We start from the raw sequence: 26,180 nt of genomic DNA, 5'->3' as shown, positions 1-26,180 counted from the left end.
ATGTGATCTTAAGATTCTTTTATGTGAATCATTTGACAGTTACTTATTTCCCAGTGTGCATATTTAACTATTTCCCTGGGCATCATCCTCACCCTGACACTGCCGGAGACCAGAGTGCTGTCTCAGACAGTGACTCCCTGCAGCAGGCTCTCTGTGCTCTCTCTTTTCTCTCCCTCATTAGCAAAGGCGTTTCAATACTCACAGAGCTACCGGCTTTGGACAGGCGAGCCCATGTCTGATTTCACTTCCTCTAGTGTAATCATGGACTTCAGTGACTATGCTTTTCATTTATACTGACGTAACCAAGATTGAAATCTGTCCCACAGCAAATATTTATCAGAGCATATCAAAGGAAAAGCAGACCAGAAGAGAAACAAGCAAAACAGCGAGTGCCATTAAACTTTGCCAAGATAGATTTCAAAGTCAATGAAAACCACCCCAGAGACACAGAGCTAAAATGTAGGACAGGGTAGAACACTGAAAAAAAAATAAACCCAAGTTTCCAAACGCTGATGTTCTACAGAACAATTTTTAATTACTTATAACCTGTGAAGATTAAGGAAAACCTGCACAGAACTAACACTGTACGAGCAGTCAATGATCACCACTCTGCTGCTTTTGTTGACGTCTTAGCTGTGATATGTAGCCCCATCACAGCTACCTGCTCAGGTCAGGGACCCTTTTCTAGACTAGTAGGAAACAGGACAACATCCACAACTGGCTTTCTAAATCATATAAAATAACAGGATGACACATTTTAATTAGATAATTAAAACTCTGTTGCTGCTTTGCTGCATGCCAAGGACACTCAGTTTCTTGGCAACAGACCCCTAATTTTCCTTCTTTGATATCCAGGTCACAGCCATTTGGATTAGAGGCTCATTTCCAGCAGCAGTGCATGGCGGTGGCACACAGCTTCCCATCCTGCTGTCAGTATGCCCCTGAAGTTCAGTGTCTTTCAACCGTATTTATAATTATAAAAGCTGTTAAATTAAAGCTCTTATAAAGGGTAATTTCTCAATATTCTCAAAGGTCAGGGGACACATAAGCATATTAACTTAGGTAGCCCTGTGCAACACTAGCAACTTCTTATACCAGTAGCAACAGTCTCTTGCCCTGTTGTAGCTGAAGAATGTGACTGAAAGAGTAGAGAGAAGGAGAACAACTGTTTCATGCCCAGCTCTCCAGTTTCTTCAAAAGTAAGGCCTACCCCACCCCCGACCACTTGCTACCATCCCGCCTTTTTAGGAGAAAGGGGAAGTCCTAGAAGAGGAGGACCTAGAGGACTACCTACCACTGTCCTAGAAGAGGTGTACCTGCTGTCCAGATTAAGCAAGGAAACTGCTTATGTTTCTGAGGGTCCTTGACTCGGTCAGCTGGCTGTAAGGAAAGCACAGGCCCTGACCGCTGGTACCAGTGCTTTGCTTGAGCTGCCATCATTGGAACCGCAGAGCAAACTCCATACAGCCTCAGGATTATCAAACGTCATCAATCCAAGCGTCGCCAATCCATATGCAAGGCACGGTTCCTCATTCTCAGCTCTGCTTCAACCAAAAAGGCCTAACAGCACATGCATGTTTGTGAGAACCAGATACTTTTTCACACGACAGGAATATAGAGCACGCTACCAAGAAGCGGGTGAGACAGAACAATCATACAGACCAGATGGCAGTCACACTGCTTAATGCACAGTTGGAAGGTGCCCAGCTAGTCTGGTGATGAGCAACAGAAGAATCCATATAGGATAATACTCTTTGTTAAGTGCCAACAATTTATTACATTACATTCTTGAGAACAGCTGAGGTGAATTAACCACAGTAACCATTTCTTATTCCTTCTGACAGCCCTGAGATCGTATCTGTACTGCTGCTGTGGTTGATGGTACCTTCTGGGCAGATGTGAACTTGTTCAAAGCTAACCAAAACCCAACTGTCCAGGTTAGCGTAGTGCCAAACCCTGGCCGATAAACTACCCAGCGGGTGTGTTAGCTTATGCTCGCTGCTGCGCTAACGATCACCTGGGTTTTGGTCAGGTTGGAGCACGGCCAGAACAGGCTTGCATCCACTCAGAGAACAAAAACAGTGCTTGACAAAGACGACAGACCAGGTGTGCAGTACAGTGGGTTAAATTGTCTTCCCTCCAGCTACTTCGAACAAAGGAATGGGTTACTGGGAACACGCCCTCTACATAGTCTTTAATCTGATAAAGCAGGTATAAGACCAGGTATTTGTCTTCTCTTGTGTACAGCCTACATCCATGCCCGTGTATCACCATTTAGCTCTAAAAAACATCCTTCAAGTTTTTAATTTAAAAAAAACCCAAACCATTCAGCAATTTCATGAAAACAATGCTGCAAAGCGGAATTAGGCAGAACTCGCGGAGGTCGTATTTTCTATTGCCTGTCCTGAATTTGATCTTGCACTAGGGACAGGTGAGGTAAACAAAGCAGAATCTTAACCACAAAAATCTGGATTGCCTTGATATTCTGGAAACGAAGCTAAGACAATACTGCTGTTTTTTCCCAAAGAACAGTCTGCCCCTGTAAGATAGGTATTTCACGCACAGAAGGGGAAATTAATTAATTTTTACTCAGAAGACGATTACTTCTCTCTACAGACGAGCATACCTTAAATACTGTTATTGTTTCATGAACTCCTGATGATCAGATAGAAGCCATTTTCTACATGAGCTCCTGTGCAACAAAGTACCCAAGTACTCTGTGGTTATGATTTGCATGAGCCATCTGCTCTTGAACCATCGCTGTCCACATCCAGTCATCTGCAACCATGGATCAAAGCAGACAGCAGGTTCAAGAGCCTTGGCAACATCATCATCTGCATGAGCCAACTCAGTGCCGTGGCTTATTGTAGTGGGAACACAGGTATGAGTAGTTTCAAACTATGATTTAAGATTTTTGCTATGTTTATTTGGGTTATCTTGTAAAGGGAACATTCCACAGTATGATGGCATGCAACTATAACATCCAATTCTGTCTGCAGAGGAAACCTAGTGATCAGCTAAAATCCATAAAATTATTGCAGTTTTAACACAAAAAATTTATGTAGTTAAGTCAGAAAACAAGAAAAAGAAATTTTACTCTTTTTTAAAAATACAAACTCTTAATGATGTTCTGCATTACTTCTAATACAGTTTTTTTTAAAAAGAACACCTCTCCAGAAAACATTTCAGGCTTCACACAAGAATCTTGTTAAGAGGCAGTTTTATTTGTTTTGGTACAGCTTGCTTTAACCACTTGATTTTAGATAATTATTTTTCCAGTTAATCAAAATCTCTGTCTCTTGTTTAGACTTCAAAGGTACCTATCACCTTTGTATTTGAGTAGTAAAGATCACTGCTTTATTTATATTTATTGAAATCATGACCTTTATTACTACCCCAGATACTAAGTCAGTAATATCTTTCCTGTTAACTATCCACATATACTTTGAAATATTGTCGCCTACTTTGTTGTGTTTTCTGTTTTTTAATTGTAGGTCTGATGCTAATGAATGGAATAAAACAGGACGCCTTAGAAAGAATCATGTTTCCCATCTCTGGAAAAAAAGCTATTTTCTTTACTTCACTATTATTTCCCCTGATAGTTACCTCAAGCTTATGACAACAATGTAGTTTTAACTCTTCACAGCTGTTTGGTGGTATTTCACTGACAGCACTTTGTTATGATGGGCTGACTGCTTAAAAGACTCTGGAAAGCAAGGCAACTTTCAAAATTCAGGTTTTAATTAATAGGTATTCATCTCTCAAACCATCCTGGCAGCAGTCTCTGAGAATGGGCATGGAAAGGAGCTCCTCTAATACTGAAACTCAGGCTCCCTTTAATGTAGGATTAAGGTATGCCAACCAAGAAACCTACTGACCATTCTCTTTCTTATCTAGAAAAGGAGGATCTCCTGACTTACCGAAGGTAATAATAAATACTACACAGATATCCACAGCCACTGAAGAACTATGTCCAGATTTCATTTTGGCTGTAAATGTGGCAATGCCTGTGAACCAATCAAAAGAGTACAGATCTTTGAGAAAGATGAGATCAACTATTATTGCCCTCCAGCAAAAACTGGAGATCTTCAGTCTTCCTCAGTCGATGTTTCTTCATTCTCAGAATCCCTCACTTTCAGATGCAAGTGCTTCATCAACAGATTTTGTATGCCTCTCCCCAGGACAAATCCCGTAATGCAGCTGGTCATCTTTTACAGTAGCCCAGGACATCTGCTTGGTGGAGAACCTTGCTGCCCACTCTCCTGAATTGTTAACAACAATGACACCCCCCAAGCCCCCAACTCGTGTCTTCATGTAGTCTAATGCAGTGTCAGCAGCCATCTCTGGTGACATTCCTGAAAAGAAGAGGAAGATAACTTCATGGTATCTGTCTCAAAATAAGTTTTAAATTCCCTTCAAGTGTCACCCCTCCCTATGCAGCCAGCCAAACCTAATTCCTCCTTCAATTAAATCAGCAAGAAATTTCCAGTGTAGCAAAGGAACTGTTTATAGGAAGGCTCTGGACAGTTGCTAATAGCAGCTATGGTATGGTGCTGCTACAAAGACAGGATTTAAATAGCTTCAGACTGTAATTCAGTTTCAGTGTTTGATATAGACTAACTCATCAACTCCATGTTCAAGACACATTTCTTATGCCATCATTTGAAGGGAAAAATGCCAATCTGCAAGCTTTCCATCAAAGGTTTGTCACAAGCTAGGTCTAAAGCATTTACAATTTGAAAAAACCCACACATTAAAACAATCAAAAATGTCAGTCATCATCTATGTTCCAAGTCCACTGTCTGCAATGGAGCTCAAAGCACATACTTCACAATGTCATAATTTATCAAAAGCAGACATCAGCGTTACTCTTCCTGAAACTTCTGAAAGTGTCAGGCAACATGGGAACTCAAATGGACCAGCCATGAGAAAGGCCCAGCAAACCAACTTTATCTTTTCATTACGCTTAATTCGTATTAACAGGAATATTTTCTAAATAAATCAAAGTTCATGTGTACATCATACACACAGGCCTGTAGAGTATAGCTGCAGAGTATTTGTTCGCTACAGGTTTCAATATATATTCAGGAATGCAGCTGGCTCGGCCTGATTGTTCTAAGATATTTACGATTGGTAATGTTATGCAGCTTAGGTTACAGAACAAAAACTGACCTTCATGCCTTTCCTGCAAATTTTGAGTTAGAACCAAACAAAACCAGCAGAGTCAGAATTATTCACAGCACTGATGACTGACAGGATAAAGCTCCTTTCTCTGACGTTACGGGTGACACTGTGACTATTCAAGTCAGTGGCACTGACTTCAAAGGATCAGTATTCCACTGTTTGATTTTTCATCAAGACAACAGCTGCCACCATAAGACAGAGATTCCAACAGCTGTTAAGACTGGCAAAGCAATTCACTCCTGAAGTAAATTTTGCAGCATCGGTCCAAAAGAAGATATTTACTATGTGAATTACTGAACAGCTGAACAGAATTATGAAAGAGCTCTATAGCTGTTCTTACATACACAACTTCAACTGACCGTTCAAGGACTCAAAAACCTGAGGGTTTGTTTTCAGCACCTTCATGGAAACGTTGCGCGGGGGGCAGGGAGGGTGGGGAAGCCTATTGCTGACGTATTTTCCTGGCAGCTGAGTTATACTTCTGGGCAGGATGAATGAAGGTGGAGCAAGCACAAGCAGGGTGAACAAGTGCAAGCCAATTAAACATGTGCACATGTGGGTTAATTTTCTTTTCTCTTTTAAAAAAAGAAATTTCTTAGTTTGAGGCAAATTTGCCTTTCACACTGATTTATCACAAGCCACACAACTGCTATCAATGCACAGGCTTTGCAATGCAGTTGACTTTGAGCCAGGGAATAAACTGGTTTACACAGTTTAGTCAAAATAGAGCTCAGAAGGCCATTCACAAATTGAATAGCAAAGGACGTAATATAAAGAGTAAGAGGAGATCATAACATGTTAGAGCTTTGTGAAATAATCTGTAGGTTGTATTTTATGCTGAAACTATCCCATTAGCCAAGAGATTTACAGAAAAATGCACTCATTATATGCAAACAGCTCTATAAAGCATTATAAAAATATTCTCAGCTGTTACTTGTCTACTTACTGCTTCTTCAATGAAAATGTAAATTGAAAGTTCTTTAACTATTTCCCATTCAGTTGATCTCAAAGCAAGTTACACTGTCCTGCCCAAAAGCTACAGCTTTCTAAAAATAATGGTGATATCTGTATTAATGGTTCTTCAACTGCATGCAATACAAGTACGTTGTCTGGCTATGTTTACAGGCTGTAATATAATCAAGGGTTTAGATGACAGACTAACTCATGAAGGTAAAGCTCCAAAGGGTCATCCCACAGTCAGATTATATTACAGTCACATAAGACATACTGTGTCAGCTGTTTACCACATACCCACCCAGTCAGTTTAGTGTATTTTCCAAAACAAAGTGAAAATTTAAATCATAGTTAAAATGTCTTAAAAGCATTTCTGTTGCTATAATCAGAGTTGTTAAAATAAAGACCTTTACAGTTTATTAGAAAGGTGATAGCCTATGCTTTCCTATTTCAGGCCCCATTATCTACCTCTAGCCCTCCCCTATTGCTTCCTTAAATACATCTTGCCTTTTTTACTTGTTTTCTATTTCTTTGTTCACAAAGTTTTAGTTTAAAAAATTACTAAAGAGAACTTCAGTTAAATAAAGTAGACAATGATGTCTTTCAATGCATCTAAAGCATGATTAAACACCAAGCAGCATAGATATTTATGTCCACTTAAGGCTATTTTAGCTTTATTAATACTTTAGTGCTTTGTTTTCCTTTTAAGAAGAGGTGACCCATCCACTTACCCCTGGGAGCAACTCTTCTGACAACTGTTCTAGGATGATAGCACATAAACTGAAACCTGTCATTAGGCAACGTTTCCTATGCTCATTATTTCAGCTTACAGGAAGTTTGGAATATACCTTGCTCCATGTGATAGAGGATCAGTCGGGCTAAGACCACTTTCATAATGCTCTCCCCATGTCCTGTGGTTGAAGTGGCACCAGAACTGTTATCAGCATAACCTCCACTTCCTTTTCAGAGGGGGAAAAAAAAAAAAAAAAAAAAAAGGCGGCAATATTCTGTAATACAATTTACAAGCTCTGCATTGTTTAAAACAGGTACCAAACATTTCTTACTAAAGGTCCGTCAGTTCTATACACTGCTGGGGGCAAAGTGTCAGTAACAAACTTCTTTCTCATTTCTGCCTCAGTTTGAAAAGTAAAACACATGAAAGAGATCAGTAACAGCTGGATGAAGTCAGTTGCCAAGTTGAGAGAGCTAGAAGACTAGCGATTTGCCTGTGGTACAAGAGGCAGGAGCAGGCCAACACTTCACAGGGATGGGCAAAAATATTTTCTAGAACAGCAAGAAATGGTATATTGAGGATCAGCAAGACAGCGATAGGATGCAGAATGCCAGATCACACATTACCAATTGAGAAGGTATGAAGGAAGATGTTCTGAGGACACCGGTGAAAGCAGATAAGAGATTTAAAGAGCCTGGGCTCTAGCGAAGCATCATGAAGTACCCCTGAAGAATCCTGCAAGTTCTCACCACAAGCAGAGTGTTTCTTCTGTTGAACCACTCCCTGCCCCCCCCCCCCCCCCCCTTTTTTTTTCTCCTCCCATCCTTGTTTTGCTGGCACATTCCACACCCTGTTCTCCACCAAGCTTCCGCTTGCTCAACACCCATGTTTCTAGCACATCTCCTAAGAAAAATATTTCCCAGGAGCTGGGGAGGAACATACCACGCATTATAAACAATGTACTGTGGGAGGGGAAAGAGACATAGAAGATCAGTGAAAGTTTCTTCCTTTCTGTACTTTCTTCAGATCAGGCCCTTTCAATGGACCCCAATTTACATGTAGAAAAACCCTGCCACAATCAGTCTGTCAAAGCCCTTTTTCAAGAGGCTCTAATATTTAAAAGGACAGCGAGCATTTCTGTATCCAGTCCTGCAGATGTCTAGTAGGAGGAAAAGTTGCAAGCAATAAGCTCAACAGTGCCCACTTTCACTTGTCCTCCATAGGCTTCTGTCCCATACTACATGAGCCCTGAACACGATTTATGTAAGAGAAGGGTTATCTGCAGTCAGAAGGCTGCAGTTAGAAATGAAACTGAAAATCGGTCAAAAATGCAAAGGGTGCCAAAATATTAGCAACTTAGGGTGCAAGAGAAAGTTAGTTTTATAACACAACAGTGCTATTTGGGTTTGGAACACGTTTCACTGAAATAATTATTTTCCAAATCCCAACTGTGTGGTAGAATCCTGAAGCAATCAAATGGCAAGTCTGTCCCATGAGAGGAAGAAGTCTGGGGAAAAGATTTCAAGTGTCTCTCTATACTTGGATAAGAGATCTCTTAAAATATTTCCTTCATCCCACGCTACATCTATTAGGCTCTGAGGCAGTCTTATCAGGGCTCTCTAAGAAGAGGAATTTACTCAAAGTTGCCAGTCATTTTACAATTCTGGCTCACTGATACAATGAACAGTAAGTACAACTACTACTTCCTTAAATATTAAGAAAACAGCATCTTAGTATGGAACAGGCTACATTTTTTGACTTAGCTGTAGGTATGGATGTACAAAAGGAGAGCTTTATCAGAATGAAAAGAAAGGAAACACAGAAAAAAAAAATCTTAGCATTCAGGAAAGGACAGAAAAAATAAATTTCCATCCCCATTTTCCAGACAGAAAAGTGTTGGATGATGATAATAATGACAGCACTACACCTCTGCTCCCAATCCTTACTTGCAATCTCCATGTTGTGTTAGGGAGCTGTAGCTTTGATACATTTCAATGCTAGAACTCCATTTCAGATGTACCAGTATTTATGTTTCATTTCACTAATGAAAAGGAAAATGTGTAATACTTCTTTTTTTCTTTCTTTAAATGACATACCTCCAAAAAATAGAGGCAAGACCCCACACCCCATACCTATGCATGCTGTGTCACCAACACGGCCAATCAGTTTATTAGAGAGTCCTCCAGTGGATGTTGCACAAGCTACATTTCCTTCACTGTCTATAGCAACAGCACCAACTGTTCCAAGGTCTCTGCCAAGAAAAACAGTTCACAAAATTAGGTAGAATTAAAGCATACCTGCCAAAGCATGTTGCATTTATTTTCCAGGTAGCTTTAAAAAAAAAAAAAAAAAGATTACTGCAAAAAAATTACTGCTCATCATAAAGCTATTTTTTAACATGCTTCTCATTACAAAAATAACAAGTGATATGCAACAATTCTCATAGCTTTATATTTAACAGAGTAGAAAACACTCGTTTGTTTTTTTTTAAACTCTCCCCATGACTTGTTTACCTTTATAGCATGGGAACATCCACTTGGGGAGGAAAAAACCCGCAAAACAAAAGCACACAGGGCAGAAATATTTCTAGCCATCATAGTTCTGGAGTAGTTTTTTTGGCTGTGACACACAACTTTCCCTTAAACAGCAACTCAAAGATGCAAGAATTGTCTCCACTGTCTCAACAGGAGATTAACTGGAATTATTAATGACAATGCACGTAAATGAGTGAATACAGCAAAGGACAGTAATGTTATGCATGCACTGAATCATTTCCTTCCTGTTCCTCCTCTTTCCTCTTCCTTATTCCCCTAAATGTTTGAATACCACAAAAAAAAAAAAAAAAAGTTATTTATGTGCCTTGCAACTACTATTGTTCACAATGCATCATTAATACGTATTTTCATCTTTGTACTCTGTGGCTACACAATCTTGAGGTTTAAATCACTTGGCCAGTACAATCTGTTGAAACGGCACATCAGCTTAAAAATCTTCGTGCACTGAAGAAAACAGAGATCTCAACTACTGCTTTATTTCTTCAGCACAGAAAAGTCACGTATAATAGGCTGCTTAAAATACATGTATTCATACTCGGAGAAAAAAAGGCTATTGTAACTTACTGTAACAGTCGCTGCACTGAGAAGCAAGACATTACTGAGAAGCAACAGTTTGAGTGTCCACATATTCCAACCTTGGCAATTCACGTAGGAACATAAATGAGTATCTGGCTAGGAGAGGTATACCCAACAATCTAAATCCCTCCACACAGGAAAAGTGTTTGTAACAATCCTTCAAGGAAGTGCCCAACAGGCAACTGGAACAGGAATACCTTTGGCAGTTGCCTGGGCACTGGGAGGTTCTCTCTATAGCCCTGCAAAATCTGAGCTAATTAAGTCAGACAAAGTCTTTGTGCACCATGAAACCCACAGTCAATTTCTCAGAGAACCAACTTCCTGTTCCCTCCTGCTTATGTAAAATATCACACTGTCAGTCCCTACACTTCATTCACAGCAATTCAAAGTTGACTGATGAATCACAGGCCTTACAAACTGCTCTGACATTTACGTGGAGACGGACCTCATCTCAAAGTGATATGATGGTGCAGATGGGCTTCCCACCCATCCATCTGCTACAAATGATGTGCTGAAAAGAATATTAATAAATTCAGTACTCCCTTGCACACTCATGTGGCACCCTTCAACCAACTGAAGTTAGATCCTTCTGAGAAATTACAAAAAGTGCATCCAGATGTACGTCCTAGGTATACATTTACTCTAATCAACTGTGAGAACAATGAAAGTACACGGATCACATATGCAGCAGCTATCTGTTCTGGTACAAGAACTCAACTGTCAATAAACAGCAAAGTGAACGTGTCTGACATACCTTATCTGTGGTGGAGCAAATAGACAACTACACTATTTCTTACTGTCCCTTTAAACTTTTTTATGTCTTCAGTGTCACGTGTCTTCTTTGTTCATCTTCAGAACAAAGGCGAAGAAGATATAAACAATCTGTGGTGTAGTTTGTTGACTCAGAAACATTACCAAGGCAGGCAAAACCATCTAAGTAGAGATATATTACAATCACCTCTCCACTGTTAAGTTAGTAACAGTAGCAAGAACCTCAACACGTATTTGTAACATATCAGAGGATGCTATTAGTAGTAATGATTTTGTTCAATCAAGAATTATTCCTGTGTACTGCATATACAGATGTACTGTAGAACAGATCACTTGGATTTGTTCATTCCCTTTTGTCTAAATCTTTCATTACCCAGTATCCATGAAGTTACATGTACTTATTCTATGCCTGTTCAACTAATAAGGCATCTGCTATTTCATCTCTTAGCCCTGTATCAGCAGTAGGGTTTTCTGTCAATTGCTGTCAGGGTCCTCGTTAATTAACATCTCGTCAAGTTACTCTTGCTCTGTGATTCGCAGACGGGCTAGTAACCCAACTACTACCTTATGGCCGGACTCAACTCCCTTTCTGTGGGGTTCTGAGGCAATTCTTGACAAAGGTATGGTCAGAATCTTTGGAGTGAGAGACTGAAGATAAAACAAACCACACCTTATTCTCAGCAAAAGGTGTACAAGGCGCTGCGTTGTAAGTGCGATGGAATGATAAGCTTTTAGCATAAATCCATGCAGGTTTCTAATCAGCAGAAGAGAAAGGTCTCTCTTTGCTTGGAAAGCTATGAATGCCCAAGGTTTCCAACACTGTCAGGACCAGAGGACTGGAAGTAAGTACACACCAACCTTCGAATTCCCAGTGTGATCTGGTATTATGTTGCTTCTGACTACTACTACTTCACCTTCTGTCTGTTCGCCTCAGGCAAGTTTCTGCATAATCACTGTGGACATAACAGGAAGAACATTCCACATGTGATATAGGAACAAACGAGTTTGCATAAAAAAAGACCTGTTTTCAACTTTGATGTTTCAGGCACTGGTTGTCAGAAAAAGAAGAGCGTGGCTAAGGCGAGAGAAAGCCTTGAGCCCTTCAGAAATACACAAGCCTTCTATTATCAGATATTCCAGAACAAGAGAATGCTGAAATTGAAGATGCCTAACACTGTCATAAAAAAAGAAAAAAAAAAGTTAAGCAGTTACAAAGAATGAATGGAGACTCAGACGCCACGCCATTCCAACTTACATATTCAGAAGACCAAGGAGCAGTAGGGGCTATGCCATCCCCAAAATTCTTCACAACGAATTATAACACCACACAGCCCTTGGATAGACCATGGATCAAAAGAAAACCGCTGTTGAATAGAAGATGAACTACAACTGAGACCTTATGGTCAAGGAACAACTTCACTTTGTTTACAAGACCATATTTACACTTGCCTCATGAATTTGTTTTTCCTTCTAGCAATGTACTGAAAGTAACATATAGCTTGTAGTTTATAGTCTAATTTCATAGACTTTAATTAACATGCCCACGGAAGAAATTTCCTCCTGATCTAGAAATTCTCCAGCTCTGCTTCTCTCATTACTACTTCACAAAACAGATGAACAACATGTACAACAGCATTTACGTAACGTAATACACTGTTTTCCTGTGCCACAATCATTGATATACAAATGGGAGCTCAAAATAATTTAGGATTTATGCCTACCTCACATGTATAAAAACCTTTTTTGACATCTGATGATTTTCCTTCCTTTCCCATCCACCTCATCTTCCTCTGTACTTTATATGAGACTTGCTTATTTTTCAAGTGACTTTCATTTTGCTGTTGTGCAATACCACCCAGTAGCATCTCTTTTCACACCCACCACGACACTGAACAACTTGGTCAATTTTTTCATTCCTATCTACAATAACCAACAGCCATAATCAGCACTCAGGAGGAGTTAACTGGTCAAAATCTGATGTTTAACTACCTAATCCAGTTTAAAGAAAAATCTGATCATCTACTTAACCAAGATCAGCTTTATTAATTCTTTTTTTTCATGAACTTGTTTCAAAATGTGGACTGGAGATTTTTTTTAAAATCACAGTTCCTCCATGACAAAGAACTATACAAAGTGATGCCTGCTGTTTGTTAAAGCTGCTCTGTGCACTTCTGTAACTGGTGATTCTAAGAGCAGTAACAAGTTCTAACTTTGTCCTCCATTAATGCCACAAATGCTATGCTACACTATGTCAAAGTGACCGACAATCTTCTTAAGCATCAACGAGTTTGTTCCAGTCACTTGCACTTGAGCAAATCATTCAAAGCTTGATTTTTTCATTACTTTCTTTGAGAACATACTGTGAAACCATGTAACACGTGGAATTAAATTATTCTCAAGTCTGAATATATGCCTTCAAGCTTTGGGGTTTTTTGGGGTTTTTTTTTGGTTTTGGTTTGGGTTTTTGGTTGTTGGGGTTTTTTTTGTTGTTTTTTTTTTTTTTTAACTGATAGCACAAATTAAATTACCTGAATTTTGAAACAAAAAATATTTTACAGAAACCCTACTTCTGAAACTCTTCAGGGTTGGAATCTGGCTCGAGGTTCTTCTTCCATCTCTCCCGGGATCTCTCGGTTATGAGTTTCTCCCCAGGAGTCTCAGGTATACCCATGGCCTGAGCAAACACGTGTGCACCATGGTCAGTCAGCAGCATGTGCTTTGTCTGCAGAAGACAAACAAGAGATTCATTACAATTCTTGCTTTGCCTTGCACTAAGCAGTTTTGTATAATCATTTGTTATTTTTAGAAGTATTTACACGAAGAAAATTCCGAATTTTATTTTATTTTTGAACTTTCTACATTTCTATGCCTATATCCTCTTCTACTAACAAATTTTTTTCAGCTATCCAAAACACAGATGCAAATTTTCGTAATTAGTAGAAAATTATTGCATTTATCCATTTAATGCTTGTTATAATGGGAGAAGAAAAATTGGTAAATTTGCTCTTTTGTTAATTTGCATCCAACTTCTTGATACTGTTTCTAGTCAATTACCAGATCACTCCTTAACTGTTTTGTCCAGTTAACTAAGAGATCTAGGATTTTACTCTGAAGGAAAGAATGGTAAATAAACTCCTGTCCTGTTTGAAGGTATTGTACCTCGTAAGAGTAAAATAACCAAAAAATGTAAATATAATACACTAAAGTGTTTCTTAACATCAGCTGAACCATTTGATTTTAAGTATTTCCTTCAACTAGCTGCTTCTCTTACCAACCCAGAATTTCAAATTTAAGAACAGAATACTATTCTAACATTTGCTATTAGAATACTATTCCAACATTTCCAAAAAAATGTTTGCCCTCTTCTAAGACCATTTGCAGAAGCTCTGTTTTGATTCCTTCATTTAGCAAAGCACTTAGACCAGATTTTAAGTCAAAAACCTTAGTTAAATCCATGCTTCAGTCTGTACAGCTTGGTTAATTCATGTTTTAGAGAGACTTGCTAGATAAATTGGTTTCATTAATCCTTATACTTTAGTAGGAGCTCTAAAATCTGACTTTTTAAAAAAAAAAAAATCTGCATCCACTACACAGCTGTGAATTGCTCATCAGAGCCCAGGAAGGTTTTGGAGGAGTGAGGTTTGATTATGGAGTATGGAGTCATTCAGAGCAAAACACCGAACTTCAAGCAAGGTTTTTGGTCCATGCAGCAGCACAGCACACAGGTACCAGCTGAGATCCAAAAAGCAGAACCACATGATACTGGAGGGAGCAGGCCTGCAGAGCCTTGCAGGGCACCAAAGTGGCACATACTCAGCGCTCAGCCTGAAGCGAGGGCACCAGAGGCTGGGTATTTCTGTGTCGGGCTGTGTTCCGCAGGACACTTACAGTCCCAAAGCTTCAGCCTTTTAAGATGTTGCAGACCATCAACTTCTGTTGGTTTCTAAAGCAATGACAAGCAATCACTACCACAGCACTTCATTGTTTTAAACCTCTTCCCAAACCACAGACACTGACCTCTACTGAAGTCTTAATAGCCTCTGCACTAACCCCCCCTTCAGATAGTTACAGAAGCGGGAAGTGACTACACTTTAGAAACACTCCTGATGTTGTGACCCTGACATCAAACATTTTTGAAAATTTATATGCCTTTTTATTTGGGAACAAGAGTAAGGGTTACAAGGAAAAAGCCGTCTGTATACATGAAAGAGTGGGCAACAGGCTTTCATGCTGAGTGATGTTACCAGACAACAAAAGACCTATCTATTTCTAACAAAGCTAGTGTTCTTCAACTTGAAAGCCAACTTTGTGCAATACTGCCCCCCTCTGCCACTGCCACTAAACCACCAGCAGCACACGATTCAATAGTTCAAATTGGTTTGGTGGGGTGGTGGTGTGTGGTTTTGTAGGATTTTTTTATATATTTTTTTTTTTTTTAGGAAATACGTTGAACTTCTCTTTTAACTGTATCAGAAGGCTGTGTCCTCCATCACTTGGTTTCTTCAGCAATTAAGTCTATATCATCCTTTGAATAAATTTGAAAAAAATAAAGTTTTATTGTAAAAAATGGAAGTTATTTCTTAAAACTTTTTCAAAGGGTTCCCTCCCATATGCAGATTCTGATAACATACCCACCTTCCCCAGCTGCATAAACAAGAAATACTTGCATATAGAGGAATAAGCTTCTTTGATAGGTTTTTTGGGTTTTTTTCAGTCCTCACTGAAAAGAAGGTTATTCTTAAGGAGAATTTGATTTGTTTTTTTCTTCAATATATCTTGTTGATCAAAAGAGCTGGTAGAACATTGCCAAACAACACAAAAGCACATTTTTCTGCCTCATCCTTCTTCTACAGTTTCATGAATACATTTGCTAACTTTCTTAAGTGCCTGATTTTTCTGGGATGCATTTATATAAAGTAATCAAAAGGACAAAAAAAAAAAAAAGGTTCCACAGATCTTACTAACAAACAACAAATGCTGGCAAGTTTAGTTAATTTAACAGGAAACAGGGAAGAGAAAATCCCCCCAAATTTCTGCAGCTGGCCTAAATTCAGACCATCACTGTTCTTGCAGCATGCAGAGCACAGCAGAAATTTGCACCCTTGCCTTGAGCAATCTATGTTCTAAGCTAAACTCTCCTTTGTTTAATGTAAAAGGCTGGATGATACAGTAGGGGGAAAACACACACACAGTTCACATATACCAATGAATCAGTGCTCCAACGTTCATGAAATGCCTGTCTAATGAAGTGTTGGAGCTGAGGGGGGATTACATGCCCCACAAAAAAAAAAAACGTTTCAATGCATCGTTCTGGGTTTTTTTCCACTACAAACAGGAATAATTCAACAGGAATGTAACTGCTTTCTCAAGGATTTGTTGCATTAGTTACTGTACTAAAAGCTTGCCATCTCTAGAGGCTGCTGTGTTCAATAGCAGAGTAAATCACGAATGGGAATTATTCTGGTGCCCTCCTTTCTTCTGCCCCATGGATTTGGACAAATTTGAGCCCAGTGAGAACATGACAGCACACGGGATAAACGTGCACAACAACAATGTAGAACAGCTACTCTGGCCACCAGATGGAGCCCATATTGTTCCATAACAGTAATGGACACAGAGAAAATTACAAGGAGGTCGGGGGTGGGGGGTGGGGTGGGGGGTTGTACTTTTGGTTGGTTTTGGGAGCTGCATGTTTCAAAATTCCTTAAGGCAGTGAGGCATCTCAACACAACTGGGAAATAAGCATCCTAACATGCTCAGGACCCCAGGAAAACTACAGTCTTATTCCCCATGGGTCACAAAGTTAAAAATATTTTTGATTACACATGGTAAACCAAATCAAAACACACTCTGAAATGTATGGTGAAATAGCTGGGATGGTGTCCAAAAATTCCTGTCCAAGATGGACAGAAGAGTTAACATCAGTTGGCATTACCATTTACAATATCTGATGAAGAAGCAGCTGAAAGTCACCTCAAGATACATCAAGCAATTTAAGCCAACATTTACATTTGAACTTTGTCATCTACACATAATTTTTTGCATCTGGGAAAAGAGTAATACTCTTTACCACAAACTTTCGTGGTTTTAGGGCTACACCATTGTACTTGATTCTGTACAGCTGAATTGTATGATTTCCTTTCAAATTCAGCCTTGACATTTTTGAACACCAGAAGCACCACACAACGATGAGAAAAAGACCTTGAAAGGGACAAGAAGGACAAGGGAGAGGTTTTTCTGGTTTGGGGGGGTTTTTTGCTTGTTTTTTAAAAAAACAATTTGGAAAGTTATGTCCTCAAAAACCAAGTGTTGCTTTGACTTTATTCTTGTTGACTTAAACAGGATTTTGTCATTGAGAAGACAAAAAAAAAAAAAAAATAATCAGTGATTCTGGAATATGAACTGAACAATGGGCATTAAAAGACATTATCTAGAGGAAAAAAAATACAACATTTCACCCAACATGCTAGAAGACATCTCTCTCCCAACCCTCTACCTACAATCTCGAATTTTGCCAAGTTTGGTCTTCTGAAGCTGTCTACCAGCTATATTCAATATTTGTTTTAGCTAAATGACAGAATAAAACCCATATAAAGGGACAAAAAGCTTATTCATGACAAGTTTTAACACTGTTTTCTAGCAGACATACATTTCGCTAAAGTATTTATATTAAATACTTTAGTAAGAAGTTCTGATTTTAAAAGCAGAACTATCCTCCAATTAAAGGAAAAATAATTCCTATCTTCTTTGGATGTGGTTAAGGAAACTAGATTTCAATCATCTTTATAGAACACCAAAAGAGGTTTTGTTTCCTCAAAAGTCTTTCTTCCTTGAAAGGTTAAAGAAACATAAATCTTCTTTGTTAATAAGTGTTTTTGCAAATATGAACCCTTTTCAACAAAGCAGCAGCTGCACTAGCAGGATGAAAAATGTAAACTCCAAAGACCGCACAAACTTTTTGATCACTGTCACAGTCTAGTAATGGTAAACCAGATGCACATATCATACAAATGACCTACTCCATCCTGAACCGCACCAGCTGCACCACTTCTGAAAAACAAAAGAAGTCTGCTGTGGCAGATATTAGCAGAGTAAGGGGGGATTGATTTTACGTAGAAGGTCAAGTAATAATCATTTTGCTGCCCTGATAAGTTCGATTCTCTTGGAAAATCTGTCACCATCACATAGTCCTAATGTTATCTTCTACTGCTGGAAGACCACGACTTTGCAGCTATCATGTGATTAGGTCACAATAGAGAGGACTACCTAGAAAAACTAAGACTGTGTTAGACGGCCAAATATGTTATTGGGTCATTTAATTCAGTTGATGTCATTGCAAAAGTCAACAGTATATCATCCAACTGTAATCTTGCAAGATCAAGCAGAAGACTCAGCGACAGCATAAAAACTCTTCAAAAAACAAGTGAACAAAAAAACCCCTAAAACCTTCAACACCAGCTGTGGAACTACAGGAGATGACACGTATAGGTCAGTTTCTCCTTGAGCTTCCAATTGCATGACAGAATTTATGTTTCCTTAGAATGCTATTTTTAATAAATACCTCTCAAGAAACTGTTAAAATAAAAGTTCTTCATGGTCATGATCATAGCTTCCAAACACTACCATCCTTTTGTCCCTTCTTTCCTGCTTTAAAGCACTACAGACATCAGCATTGAGGTGTATCAATATATCAGATGAAGTTCTAAGGGAAAAAATGCTTCATGCTCAAGTACATATGCAGCATACCTTTTCCATGACAAGCCGAGCCAGTTTTATCGGGTTTGCTATACATTTAACTGCAGATACTGCTCCAGAGTCTAAATTTTTTCCATTCATGATAATGGCGTCCATTTCTACTTCACCTTTTTCATTTAGAACAGATCCACAGCCTAAAGACCAAAAAAAAAAAAAAAAAAAAAAAAAAAAAAAAAGGAATAAGAAAGCCATTAAGAGCTAACCATCAGGTGATTCAATTATTAGATCTCATTAAGCAAACTTTCTCTTTCCCAGTTTGTTGTCTGACTTGTTGAAAGTATCTCCTGAATACAAATAAAACAGCAGAAACACTGCTGAGTATAACCACAAAATCCAACCATTAACAGAAGTCTCACTGTGTACAATGTCTACTGTAAAACTGAGTTTTATAAGACCAAAAACACACTTCCAATACCATCCAAAATTACATAGTAGGTTATGAAAGTTAAAACAACCAACAATCAGGAACACAATTCTTTATCCCTCAGATCACTTCAAGTGCACATAAAGCCATTTTACCTTTACAGTTCTTCCAAAGGAGGATACAACATAACCCAACAGAACAGTGTAGTGTTCAACCCTATCAACAGATTAACGTCACAGCATTCCAAGAAACTGCCAAAATTGATGGAGCAGAATAAAAGTGTCCACTCACTAGTGTAACAAAAGCTTGAAATAACAAGTTCTGCATTACTAAATAAAAGCAGTACATGAAGGAACTAAAAAAAAACAAACCTAGCAATAAAATGGTAGGTAGTTTTCTTCTATAATTGTCAGTGCTATCACTAACCTAATTGAAAATTAATGAGATACAAAATGAGACAATGCAAATAGGTTTTTTTTTAATAATGCCAATAACTGTATCACAGGGGAATAATCAGCTGTAAGTCATCAAGTGCACAAGCCTTGCTATTAAGGATGGAGAAGACTAAATTTATAAAGAAGTAAAAAACCCCAAACAAAACATGACAAGACTTACACAGTAGCTCAGGTAGAAAGACTTGAACATTTTACAGAGCTGCAACAGTGCAGACAGACAGGTGCCCTCTAAGAACAATTAATCCCACTTGCCTTAGAGAGCTGTATAGCCACCCTTTCTCATTCCACTGACCACCATGAAAGTCTGTACACCATGGCAAGGCTAGATACTACACTTATCTGAGGTAGGATGAATTCTTCCTTCTGTGGTTACAGACTGTCTTTTTGCCTGCCTTCCAGCACAACAGGTAGGGACTACCTGCCTCTGAGGCCATGGTATCCACTGGCAGCAGCATTGAAAAAAAAAGTTGTGAAGCAAAGGGCAGTGATAAAACCAGAAACACAACAGAAGACAGAAAAACTATGGCAACACCAATAACAAACATGCCTGACAGCCAAATCACAGCAGGGGTACTGAGAGGAGCATTCCAGTCCCATCTACCTACAGATAGATAGATCTGTCCTCTGTCCCGCAAAGGCTGAAGAGGAATGGGTGTGCAAGGACCACTACAATGACAGTTCTTGTATCTGGAGTATTCATAGAATCACAGAACGGTTTGGGTTGGAAGGGACCTCAAAGATCATCTAGTTCCAACCCCCCCTGCCATGGGCAGGGACACCTCCCACTAGACCAGGTTGCTCAAGGTTCCATCCAACCTGGTCTTGAACACTTGCAAGGATGGAGCATCCACAACTTCCTTAGGCAACCTGTTCCAGTGTTTCACCACCCTCAGGGTGAAGAACTTCTTCCTCGTATCTAGTCTAAACCTGCCCTCTCCCAGCTTCCAACCATTACGCCTCATCCTGTCACTGCAGACCCTTGTAAAAAGTCCCTCCCCATTTTTCCTGTAGGCCCCCCTTAAGTACTGGAAGGCCACTATAAGGTCTCCCTGGAGCCTTCTCTTCTCCAGGTTGAACAAGCCCAACTCTCTCAGCCTGTCCTCATAGGAAAGGTGTTCCAACCCTCTGAGCATCTTGGTAGCCTTTGTCTGAACAGCTCCATGTCTTTCTTGTGTTGGGGGCTCCAGAACTGGATGCAGTACTCCAGGTGGGGTCTCACAACCTCAACCTGCTGGCCACACATCTTTTGATGTAGCCCAGGATACAGTTAGCTTTTTGGGCTGCAAACGCGCCCTGTTGGCTCATGTTCACCCTATCATCCACCAGCACACCCAAGTCCTTCTCCCCAGGGCTGCTCTCAATCCACTCATCGCCCAGCCTGTATCTGTGCTTGGGATTGCCCCGACCCAGGTGCAGGACCTTGCACTTGGCCTTGTTGAACTTCATGAGGTTGGCCTGGGCTCACCTCTCCAGCCTGTCAAGGTCCCTCTGGATGGCCTCTCTTCCCTCCAGCGTGTGACCTCACTGAACAACTTGGTGTCGGCAAACTTGCTGTCATTGCAGTATTCATATCAAGCTAGTTAATACTGCTAGCCAGAGAGATCACATGAAGGAAATATAACAAACGCTGCTTCCTCATCACAAGTAGAACCAGAGGACTTCATTATGCTGCACAAGTCACTAAAATGGTCATTTTAGACAGCAGTATAGCTTCTGAGCCCGTCCACCAAACCTGTATCAAGATGCATCTACACAGTATGGCTAAACCAAATCATTCAGAAAAGGACACAATTTGAATGTTATGCCCATTCTTTGCCATCTTTGTCCTTAACAATGTCTGTGTTTTCCTAGAAAATATTACAGTAAAGCTGATTTTTCTTTTACAAAGATAAATACCACACAGTGAGTTTTAAACAGCCATTCCAATCAGGGCCCTCTTCACATAAGCTTTCAGCTCATTTTTGCTAGACACTGAGCGCAGCTGTACCTAATAAGTGTTAACATAATTAGATGTATCTGTAAGTGAATACCAGACTGCTTGCCATTTAGATCAGCATAGTCAAACCTGGACAAGGGCTTAAGGCTCAAGTCCAGTTAAGTAAAAGTTAAATGAGAGAACACCACCCTGATGTCAATCATATAATAGTGCACTTCACACCTCTAAGTCCACTTCATTATTTCAACTTGAACCCTCTAAAAATCAAGATGTTCAATCCAAGTCAGTAACAAAACACTGAGAGTTTCATATGAAGTAAAAGCTCTCCCCTGCTCTCAACTACAAGGTGAGAAGGAACAAGGGAATCTCTGCAAACTAAGTGTGCACGTAACTAATAGCTGTGTTATCTAAACCACTGAACACTGACAGGTCTTTCTTTCCATGTTCATTCCTGACATACCTTGGTGGGGAAATATTTTCACAGAAATTCATCAAAATAATAAATTTGAGGTCATAAGAAGAGGAGAAAAATACTTGACTACCAACATTAACATTAATTAACATTAATCATCAGGAAATCCAGTTATGAACCCTTGCTGTATAAATTCATGACTCATATACCATTACTGCATTACTTCTGTAATATTATTTTAAAAAACACTAATTGCAAGCATTAATTAAGAGAAAAACACCCCAAATCCCCAAGAACAGTATTCTTCTGACAATAGGTAAAGGTCAAGCATTGAGGCTTAAACATTGCTGCAAACTATAAACAGTGCTGCAAGCTATATGCAAGTGCCTTAAACCTGGAGGTTAACTAAACATACACTCCATTAAGGAGTCCATGTCTCAAAACTAAATACACAGCACAGTAACGGGAGAAGACTTACAGAAAAGTAACATGGCACCACAAGAACGAAATGGCAAGTATACAACACTGGAAAATGAGAAAAGAGTAACTCATCTACCTAAGTGTATTCTCAAACTGCGGTACATACCATGCTATTTTATCATATAGAGAAACAAACTATTTTGTGACACCAGTATTTACTCCACTGCAATGTGCATAATTCAAAGAAAACGCCAGCATCTTCAGAAGCATCAGGGAAAAACACTTGAAATACATTATGATTCTAAACCCACTTAATTCTTGAAATATTACCTGCATTAAAATGAGGGTCATCTTCCATCAATCGTACTGCCTCCTCAACTGCATCTAAGGCACTGCCTCCCTGTTTAAGGATACCATAACCTCGCAGGGCAGCTCTAACAACACCAACACGACATCCCTCTTCTCGTTCTTTAAAGATCCGGCCAGCTCCACCATGCACCACAATGACAGGCTTCATCCTGCCAAATTCCTCCCAAGGCTTTCAGCTGTGCACACAGGTTACTCGTAATTAGCCTGTTTTGGAAAGAAGAGTCTTTAGCATGTGCTCCCTTCTATGTGGAGAGAGACCTGCAGGTTAGTTTAAGGGATATGGTCAGTTTGACTGCAGCCATTTTACCTTTCAGGAAGCTGAGTACTCGCACGAAGGAGCTTCTAATTCAGGTCTGGACTAGAGGAGTCTCCAGGCAACTTGGTGCAACTTTGAGGGCAGCCCTGCTTTGAGCAGGGGGTAGGACCAAGTGGCCTCTGAAGGGCCCTTCCACCCTAAGTTACTCCTCATCTCAGGATTTAGCATGAACCCTGTCTGGTGGTATTACAAGTTACACAGAAACAAATGTCAGTAACCCTTGATCCCGCTAACTGCTTTTCATGTTAGATGGGCAGCCTCATTGTTTGAGTACAGTAATATAACCAGCAACAAAGAAAAGCAACTGACTTAACAGCTTAACCAGCTCTACTGCCTGCATTTCAAACCTCTGACCTCTTGCAAAACTTTGTACTTCACACAGGAAGACAAGGCATTCAAACCTGGCAGTCAATTTTGTTGTTACTGCCCGCAGCCTGCCATGAGCCAAAAAGAGCGTTGCCACACATTTTTGGTGATGGCATTCACGTTTTTGCTTCCAGAAAAAGGCAGAAAAAGGCAAAGGAAAAGCAGCCTCATCTCCCATCAAAATCTAGGGCACCTCACAGAGGAAACTCTACGTGAAAACAAGTTTCTCAGGGCCAGCTATTTTTGGAGGCTGTGAAGTACAAAATCCAACAGCCTTTTTTTCCTCATCCTACATGCCAACCCTTTAGACAGAGACTCTCTCTAGTTCTGGACTACTGACAGCCGGGCCCTCACAGTTCCGCTGCCTCAGGAGCGGCACTTGCTCTCGGGGCCGCTTGCCAGGATGGCAGCGGGAAGGCGCCAGAGAAAGACCCAGCCCGCGCTGTTTGGGCGTTACCGCCCGAGCTGGGGCAGAAACGTCTCGATTTTCACCGAGGATGCCGTACGCGAGGCCTTTCAAGTGTTTACTTCAATCGGCAGCTTCGCTCTTCCCTCCACGAGGGTCAGGAGAGGAGGAACTCGGCACCTGCCCTCCTCAGCCGCTGATCGAGCCGTGCCGGGCACCTCAGCTCGGGGCGGGCCTGGCCCGCCCCCGCGCCCCGCCGGCTTCCCCGCTCGCCCGCCCGCTCGGTCCCGGCGCCCCCGCGCTCGCTCAGCCTCACCCGCCCTCGCCGAGAGCGCGGACTCAGAGCCCACCTGTAGCGCCCCGTCCCCGCGGCAGCCGAGTGCACCCGGACGCGCTCCGGGGCGGGTGCCGGCGGCAGCACGGGGCGGGCCCAGCCGCAGGGGACGCGCACCGCGGCGGCAGGCGGGTAGCCCTTGCCCCAGCGGCGCCGCAGCGCTAGCGAGCCGCCCTCAGCAGACATGGCGGCCCCCAGCCGCCCTGAGGGATGCCCACAGTTAAGATGGCGGCCTGCTGCCGTTCTCGCCCAGGCGTTCACCCCTCAACTCGGCAGGGCGCCGGGTACCGCTGCCTCAGGCCCGGTGGCAGCGGCCCAGCCGCGGGCAGCCTGGCAGGGGGTGCCGGCCCATCGTGCCCTTCTCGGCTTCGTTCCCCCCTCGGCCGCAGCCGGGCGGGGAGGCGTTCTCCGGCAGCAGGCTCCTGCGGGGCAGTGCGGCTGGCAGTAACTGCGGTGTGACACTACTCATCACCGACCACCGCTTGGTTTCCCCTCGAGTTAAATTAGAAAAATGGTACTGCTGCACACAATCGAAACCCATCAGCACGTCCCCTGTGCCCGCCTTTCCCCTCCGCACTGGCCAGGCCCGGTTGTTCCCATTCCCAAAGCTCGGGCCACGGAGTGTGGGTCACAAAGGGCTGCAGGCCTGGGGGCAGCGGGGGCCTGTGGGAGTGGCGACTAGAAGCGTGTGGCCGTGCTGATACCAAACAAGTCACAAAGGCAAGAAATAAGCGTGCTATTTATTCTTTTTTTTTTTTTTTTTAATTATAGGCTGCTGATGGAACAAACAGTTATTTGCTATAAAAAGAGATACTAAAAAAAGTTTTTCCAGAAAAGGGAAACTATTTGTAAAATGGAGTTAATTTAAAAAAAAAAAAAAAAAAAAGTCCAAAGTTCCTTACCTTTGTAGTAAAAAATAAACCCAAAAATTTCTACCATCTCTACCCGGCAAGCAGCTGACCTTCTTCCTTGACCATTCCTGCTTAGCTCACCACCTCTTGGCTTCTTTTTTTCTCCATTTTGTTGCTCTAGGCTAGGCTGCAGGGAGACTAGTGAATGCAGTCTGCTGTGGCCAGGCAAAGGGTTGAGGTGATGTGGCTGCACAAAAGGACAAGGATTTATGGCAGTGTACAGTCACTCAATTTAAGATCTGGTTTGATCCTGAAGGTTGGTTTAAAATGAATTAGTGTGGTTTAATTAAAAGGAACTACTCTGGACCATTTTTCACTGTCACCGATAGGATTAACAAAGAGGAATTTAAATTTCTGATGTAAATTATTTGAGACTACCACTTGTTTTTATAGAATATTTATCTTGCTTTCAGAGGTAGGATCAGAACAGGGAACTGATAATAGTTAGATTAAGTAGCGTAGAAGAATTATTTCAGTTGTTTGCATGAACAGCTGAAAACTAAATTTATGTAGTAACATTAAGTTGAAATTTTAATATTAGTCTAATGTTATTACACTTCAACAAAACAAGCGTGCCACTTGATAGAACTCGAATAATCTGTTTCTGCATCAGTTTTCTACCTTAAGCCGTCTTTGGCCACTGCCTTTGCCATTGTGGTCAAATAATGTTGCGTTCTTTTAAAAACGTTGTAAAGCTTCTCAGAACTCACTGGAAAGTATTATTTTTAGGTTTATAACTGTTATGTAGTTTTTTTAAATCAACATATTGAATTGCATATCAGGAATCTGTTCTGAAGCTATGTAAACTGTTAGGATAAGTTTTAAATAATTACTGTAGAAACCTATTGTTTTCATTCTTACTAATTTTCTTAAAAGAGCTTTGCATATTATAATTGCTAGAGAAGCAATTTTAAAAATATACAGAATAAATTAGGTCTTTTGCATGTGAAGGCTCATGGAGATTAGTTTTCCTGCTTGTTAACTGAATGTGCTATACTTGAAAGAGGTGGGAGTGTGTTACCACAGGTGAGTAAGGGCCAGAGGGGTGAAGTGGGGAAATAAGCAATCTCACCACATGTGGGTAGGGAATATGTGTGTGTGAGCATTGCCTGATATCGTAGGGTCTGCTCTGCATCTCAGATGACTGAAATACAACTATAATTGTGCCTTCTATTTTCCTGCAAAACCCATATAATTAAGGGCATGCCCTGCTGCTTCTAAAGAAAGAATTCCCCTAGAATCTCCTTTAAAATTTAATTTTAGGAACCAGCAAAGATAGTAAAATGTATTGTAAAAGTAACTCTTTTAATGCATATGCATAATGAATCTTTTTTCTTTTTTTTTTCCCCAAGTAAATGTTTCC

The 26,180-nt window shown here is 40.6% G+C and overlaps 1 protein-coding gene across 1 annotated transcript; it reads right to left on the bottom strand.

The window, feature by feature from the left end:
• Nucleotides 1–3,876: 3,876 nt before the first annotated feature.
• ASRGL1 (asparaginase and isoaspartyl peptidase 1) lies at nucleotides 3,877–22,632 on the bottom strand. Its single transcript, XM_009948157.2, has 6 exons — nucleotides 22,446–22,632; nucleotides 18,520–18,662; nucleotides 13,341–13,495; nucleotides 9,004–9,122; nucleotides 6,987–7,097; nucleotides 3,877–4,355 (listed from the first exon to the last, which is right to left on the bottom strand). Exons 1-6 carry the CDS (start codon nucleotides 22,630–22,632, stop codon nucleotides 4,120–4,122), a joined length of 951 nt encoding a protein of 316 aa, XP_009946459.1. The 3' UTR covers nucleotides 3,877–4,119.
• Nucleotides 22,633–26,180: the final 3,548 nt, after the last annotated feature.

This window comes from Leptosomus discolor, chromosome 2 (assembly GCF_034619465.1).
Source record: "Leptosomus discolor isolate bLepDis1 chromosome 2, bLepDis1.hap2, whole genome shotgun sequence".
Taxonomy (NCBI): Eukaryota; Metazoa; Chordata; class Aves; order Leptosomiformes; family Leptosomidae; genus Leptosomus; species Leptosomus discolor.
This window is presented reverse-complemented; position numbering and strand designations above follow the sequence as displayed.